General features: G+C 36.8%; 1 protein-coding gene across 1 annotated transcript in view; it reads left to right on the top strand.

Moving 5' to 3' along the window:
- LOC107574577 (titin-like) overlaps positions 1–7,004 on the top strand; it is a gene marked incomplete at its 5' end in the record, with an annotated part of 44,051 nt that overhangs the window by 18,900 nt on the left and 18,147 nt on the right. The window contains 4 exons of the mRNA XM_016261024.1: positions 2,726–3,034; positions 3,513–3,842; positions 4,193–4,255; positions 4,416–4,447. Of these exons, the coding sequence (XP_016116510.1) occupies positions 2,726–3,034; positions 3,513–3,842; positions 4,193–4,255; positions 4,416–4,447 (734 nt within the window). The remainder of the gene's footprint in view (positions 1–2,725; positions 3,035–3,512; positions 3,843–4,192; positions 4,256–4,415; positions 4,448–7,004) is intronic.

The raw sequence follows: 7,004 nt of genomic DNA, 5'->3' as shown, positions 1-7,004 counted from the left end.
TAATTTTTAAAATTCAAATTTCCATTGCAAATGTTTTATTGAAAGTTTAATACATTAAATACAATTAAACAATAAAATACTGTTACGACCCTGATCCAGGGTCAGGGAGGTAACATAAATAAAATGCTCTGAAAGAGTTCGGTTTTAATAGTTTCTTTCTTTTTTTATTTTTATCCAGTTTCACAAAGGCAAAAATGAGGCAACTCTTCAGGGTTGGGCAAGGCCAAAACAATAAACAAAACAGCCACTACCTAAACCCAAATAACAGCTAAATAAACCCTGCAAAGAAAATTTAATAAAATACAGTGATCGTTACCTAACTCCCTGGCTATCCCAAACACAGGAGAGAAAAAAGTAAGTACAAAAAGAAAAAGGCACCCAACCCCTACTGCTTCGACAGAAGGGGTATGTGTGTAGTATTTACAGAAAGAAAGGGCAACACAACGTCTCCGTTCCCATACGTAACCGAGACGTTCCCTTTCAGTCGATCACTCAGAGTCACGTCGGTGACCGATGAATTGGGATCCCTACCAAAGCGCCATGGTGCTGCCCCTTCCGGTGCCCTGTGCGAGCCGCCTGTGCCCCTATCTGGTGTAGGCCGGGGCTCGGGCCAAGTAGTTCCACTCACCCTTTTCCAAAGCACTACCTTACTTAGTGAGATTGAATAACACTGGGAAAATGTACCCGCTCCACTTGGAACAGGGATGCTGCAGAAGCCCCATCCTTCTAGAAGGAGTTTTCGGAAGCAAATACACATATAGCATCCGCTTAGGTGTATATGGAGAACTGGAGGTGATTGTAACCCTCTTGGAAAGGCAGAAGTCTGCCGAGGAAACTCGGGCTCTATGGCTATACCGTGGACTATACACATACGAGAACTGGTTAGGTCTCAATATGGAACCCAGCCTTCCACGGTTCCCGCGGATTCATCGTGAAGGCCCGGCGCCGGAAGTTCCGCCGCGTCCGCTGTCGAGGGTGACGGAGGATCTCAACAGGGTCTACTGTAGGACACTCTGGAGCAGTTTTAGCAAACCGACACTAACCGGGGCCTCTCGGCACCACTACCCGTTTGAGGTGAGAACACAGGGGGATACCGGCTCCACACGGAGGCTATAGAATCTAGCGAACGTGTTGGGGCTTGCCCAGCCCTACAAATATCTGTCAGCAAAGAGCTGGTGTGATGTGTGGGCTTTTTTTAATAGTACAGTAGTTTTGAAAATAAAGATTCTCATTGTTTACCTACGTTGATGCCATCCAAGGTTACTTTCTTCATCAGAACATACATTTTAATCCGAATGAAATTCAAGCTCTGTAGGACACAATGAATGTCCATCTCTGTCAACTTGAAATTAGTGCTTCTGACCAGGGCTCTGATACTGTTTAAAATGTCTGAACTTTCACATGACTTTCATTCCATATGACAATCAAAGCATTGCTTTCTTCTTCTCATATGAACACGCTAACATGCATTGCACAAGTAAGAGATAAATTGAGTACTGACAGGAAGATAATTTTTATTTCAGGCTGTATTTATGGATTTATTTCATAGACAAACCTATCGTTTTGCTACATAAGACATTAATTGATCAGGAGGTGCATGCATGACATTTGGACTCTCCATTTATTGCGGCCATTTATTTGCATGGTATGCATATACTGATCTCAAATTCCTTTCAAAAAATGGTTGTGTTTTACTGAAGAAAGGGAATAGCATCAGAGTGAAAGAATAATGAGATTGTTTTAATTTTTGAACCAATTATTTAAAGGCTTTGTGTTGGTTAATACAAGCACGATTTTCCTTTTTCAGTTTGGGTCAGTTTTCTATTTTGTCAGCGCCTTTTTTTCTTCTTCTGTGTTTTAATAAAATGCAAATGATGTACCATAATCTATTTCTCCTTTATTTTTTTTTTCTCCATCTAGTGAAAACATTGTTTGACATGCTTGTATACTGTACATTATTTACTATGTAAACTAGAGATGTTAATGATATATTGTATATGTAATATATTATGTTTTATATAAAAATTAAATGCAGTATAATAATAATATAAATAATGGAAAGTCATATAGAAATAGTAGACTTATGGTGAATAGTGTGAAATTATATCACAGCAGTAAAATTGGAAAAAGAAACAAAGTGCATTAAGGGGTGTAAACTTTTGAACATCTTAGTTTGTTTAAAGATCATATTTTTAAATTTAGTACTGACCTTTAGTCCAGAAGCTACATAATATATATATATGTTTCCCAGAAAACAAAATAAGTATTTTCCCCAAATCATCCAAAGGCTGTTATTTATTTATTTATTTATTTATTTTCTTAAGCATTGCTGAATGTTGTCACCTTGTGTAATATTTGTATGCGAGTGCTTCAGTTGTCTTCAGAATGAAGATGGATCTCAAAATCAAACAGTCACTGGAAAGGGTTCAAATATGCAGGGGATGCATATACTGTGTTTAAATGCTCAGGACAAACAAGAGCCTCATGAACAATTATTACAAACATAACAACAGATTTTGATCATTTAGATAGTGGCACAGTATTAAGCATCAACTTTTGAACTAGGTTCATCTGTGTATTATTATGGTACTTTCTTTAAGGGGAAGTGTTTGACATCTCAAATGCAATGGTGTTGCCATTAATGCAGAGGAACAGAGCAGTTTTATTTCAACTGATTAAAAACTGTCATTCATTTCTTCTTCAGGTGCATCTGGTTTTGATACAGACAGAGTGTTTGTGATGGAGGGAGAATCAGTCACTCTACACACTGGTGTTAAAACAAACCAACAAAACAGAATTAGATGGTATTTCAATGACACTCGCATCGCTCAAATCACTGGAGATCTCAGCAAGACCTGTACAGATGTTCAGTGTAATGAAGGTACTGAGAGATTCAGAGACAGACTGAATCTGGACGATCAGACTGGATCTCTGACTATCCTGAACATCAGAACCACAGACTCTGGAGTCTATAAAATACTGATAAGCAGCAGCAACATCGACAGTGAAAAGAGCTTCAGTGTTATTGTACATGGTGAGTCATAACTGAAAGCTACTGTCATACATGTAAATCACATCATTCATGTGTTATTAGTTATACTTTTGCTGTGAAATTTAGTGGTGATTTTTCTTCTTACCTGTATAATAATTTACATAGAGTATATAGATGATTTAATCAAAAACAAATTTACTGTTAAAGTGGAATTTGTAGGCTTGAATATAAATTCAGTTCAGTATGATTTACATTCCCCCCCCCATTGGTTATTCGTTTTATCAGTTACTTTCTACTAATCATCTATTTAAATACATCTCTTTTTTTTCTCCCACTAGGAATCGGAAGTGCAAAGTATTTGGTTTAAAATTAGTTTAATAGCACAACATGTGAATAAATGTTGCTTTTCAGACAAAAAGTCAAGAGGTCTTTTTTTATTACTTTCATATCCACAGTTCTGTAATCTTATGTGATGTTTTCCCCCAAAAGATCCTCCTGCAGCTGTTGGTTTGTGTTTCAGATGTTCCTGCTGCTGAACGAGATAAAATGAAGAGAAAGTCAGCGAAGGAGGGAGAATCTATTACTTTACATTCGGATGGAATAAAAAACCCAAATGATTTAAAGATGTGGTATTTTAATGACACACTCATCACTGAAATCACTGGAGATCAGAGTAAGATCTGTACAGATGATCAGTGTAAAGAGAGATTCAGAGACAGACTGAAGCTGGATCATCAGACTGGAGCTCTGACCATCACAAACACCAGAACCACAGACTCTGGACTTTATAAACTACAGATCAACAGCAGCAGATTCAACATCATAAAGACATTCAGTGTTACTGTCACTGGTGAGTATCATTTTAGTCATTCAGTGCTTTTTCACTTGAACCATTTTAGAAAACATTCTAAATTTTGATATATTTTGATACATTTAAATCGACCCAGAACATGTTTTCGTTGTGGCCTGTTTGAAGAAGTGAACTTCGATTCAATAACTGAGATCAAAACTGTTTCAATATATAACTCTGAACACTGCTGTTTCTTGTTTGTCTTGCTGTTTTAGCTGCTGTTTTTACAAACCCACCAGATGACACCTTTATCAAATAAATCAATGTTATACAACTTTCTACTAAACATCAAGATTTTGGTATCGTTGTTTATCAGCCCAATTCTAGTAAAAATGACTGTCTGTCTTCAGCTGTTCCAGATTCAGCTGTTGCTGCTGTTGTTGTTGTTGCTGTTCTGCTGGTTGCAGCTGCTGGTGTGATTTACTGTTGCTGCAGGCGATCTACACAAGAAAAAAATAAAGGCAAGTATTGCATACAGATGATCTGACAAAAAAAAAAAAACATTAAAAATACATAAAATTATGCATTTGTATTCTGATTTACCAAAGTAAATTTGTGTTATTGTTCACGCAGAAAAAAGAACACAGCACAATGATCAGGATCAGGTGAGATGCTATGTGCACAAAATCTGTAAACACCTACACTATGAATTTACAACATATTGACTTCTTTGAGAACTGTTAAGGCTCCAATGTGCTTCAAGCAAAATTGAATAATTAACTGGTATGATGTCATTTTGAACAAAATTAGGCCAAAACAAAGTTCGTTTGTTGGAGTTTGGGAATTTGAAAGGACTTGCTTTGAATTGGTCTGTGGCAGTTATGCAATAGTTAGGTGTGGCTTCTGGGCTCCACCTTCTTTGATGTAGAAATCTTCTCCAGTTGATTTATTCTGTTCAGTCCGTCGAGATCAGATGTCCGTGAGTAAAAACATGAATACTCTGGAAAGCTGCTTTATAAAAACAGAAGAAATTATTCTAATTTGTAAGGCTGGAAGTAGGGCTGGGCGATATAGCTAAAAAATGTATCAACGATATAATGTTTCATATCGTTCGGTATCGATAATTATTGACATTTTTTATAACCTTTTTTTTAAAACAAAGAGCAATAGAAAAAAATGTTTACATTTAACCACTGTATTTATTGAGACAAACAACAAATATTTTTTTTGTTTGTTTTAACAGTCAAACACAAAATAAAAATTAAACAAATATCTAATTTCTAATGTTGTATGTGCAGAATAAATAGGTTAACAGGTGGGCGCAATGAGCAAAACATTAAATTAAATTGCATTAAATTGAATGCAAAAGCATTAAATTGCCAATGCAAATAACTGTCTATAAAAAAGTGCATTACGTCTAAATTAACTCATATAAATCAAACATAATTTCGTAAATTGCATAAACAATTATGAACAAAACAGCATCACGTATTTATGCATTGCTTAATCCAAAGAGCCGAATCGCCCATCACACAGATTGCCTTTAAAAACATACGAGACGCAGTGAAAAGGAATAAACCTCCACAAATTCTAAACGTTTAAACTGTTTTAACATTGCATGGCTTTCTATACATCTCTTGTGTGAGACGCGAGTGCAACAGTCATATTTGTCCATCTAAAAATGCTCTGAATATGCGTTCAGTTTTAACCTAATCAAGATCTTCTATGCATTGAGCTACTATATTTCTCTAATATTTTGAATGAATAACACAGCAGCGGCGCGTCTCGTGGGCTAGACTAACAAAAAATTAAACTACAACGTCACTTACATCACCATCACCGCATCTCGCGTGCCACTGATGACGCTCCCTGATGCACACCTAACATTCGATTGTAGCACTTTTGCTACACACAAATGTTTATTTTAAATTCGACGAATATTCATTTTTTTATTCTCAATCTCTTCATCACAGGCAGGCACAGCGCTCATGTTCGTGTTTGTGTGTGCAGTCACTCATATAGCACGTGCCTATATCGTGCGGTATATCGAACATTTTTTATATCGTTATCGAAGAAGGTGTACCGTCGATAAATATCGAAATATCGATATCGCACAGGCCTAGCTGGAAGAACCTCAGATACTTTCTCCTGAGATACAGACATCTGTTTTCACATCTCAACATCTCACAGTTTTATTTTAATATCGTTTTCAAATTTGCTATACAATTCAGTTGAGTTTTTATTAGTTTCATTAATATTGTTGTTAGTTTTAGTTTAGTTTTTATTTTGTGAACGCATTTTTATTTAGTTGTTATATAGTTTAGTTTCAGTTTTAGTTTCAGTTTTAATTAAAGTTTAGCAGAATTAACAGATCACTTCCAGAGAGCAGGCCAAAGAAAGACTTAGGCATAAAAGGCAATAAGGCATAATTTAGCCTTAGTGATGCAAATGTCTAGCGACACAAAAATTAACGCATACTGAGATTGATTAAATAGAAAAAGTATACAAATATACGCCAAAATGAATCAGGCAAGCCTTTTTACTAAATAAATCTATACAAGTTGTGCTTAATGTCATATCTAATTATGTGTACTGAGATATTTAATATGACAATAAATGTAGCCTAATTTGGTAATGACGGTTAGATGTCTTTTTTCTTTTTTAACAATCATAATATATTGTAACTGTCGTGTCTTGCTCACTTTTCCGTGAACAACTGCATGCACATAAATCATAACTGGGACTAATAAAATTCAATAATAACGGCAATCGCATTTAACAGTAGGCTAGAGCCCAGCCAACATTTGTGTGTGGGGCCCATGTGGGTTTGACATGGGCTGAAAAAGTGCGCCCAAAATGGGATTGTCCGCGGGTTCCATAATGGCCCAATGTCAATTGCCCACATGGATTTCATGTGGGATTGTACTTGACAACAGGTGGGCCCCAACTGGGCAACATGCGCAAGGCCCATCTTGGCCCCAGCTTTATTTTTTATGTGGGTACTACAAGGTTACTACATGGGCTAAAATATGGGTTGTAAGTGGGTTTGTCCACGGGTTCCATGTTGGCCCCGTGCAACATACCCATGTAGGTTTTATGCAGGATTTCCCTGGGCTTTAGGTGGGGCCCAACTGGGGATGATATGCAAAACCCATCTGGGTCCCATCTAAATATGGGTTGTAAGTGGGTTTGTCCACGGGTTCCATGTTGGCCCCGTGCAAC

The sequence above is a fragment of the Sinocyclocheilus grahami genome, unplaced genomic scaffold (assembly GCF_001515645.1).
Source record: "Sinocyclocheilus grahami isolate Dianchi unplaced genomic scaffold, SAMN03320097.WGS_v1.1 scaffold2275.1, whole genome shotgun sequence".
NCBI lineage: Eukaryota > Metazoa > Chordata > Actinopteri > Cypriniformes > Cyprinidae > Sinocyclocheilus > Sinocyclocheilus grahami.
The sequence above is the reverse complement of the archived record's forward strand: the minus strand, read 5'-3'. Positions and strand labels throughout refer to the sequence as shown.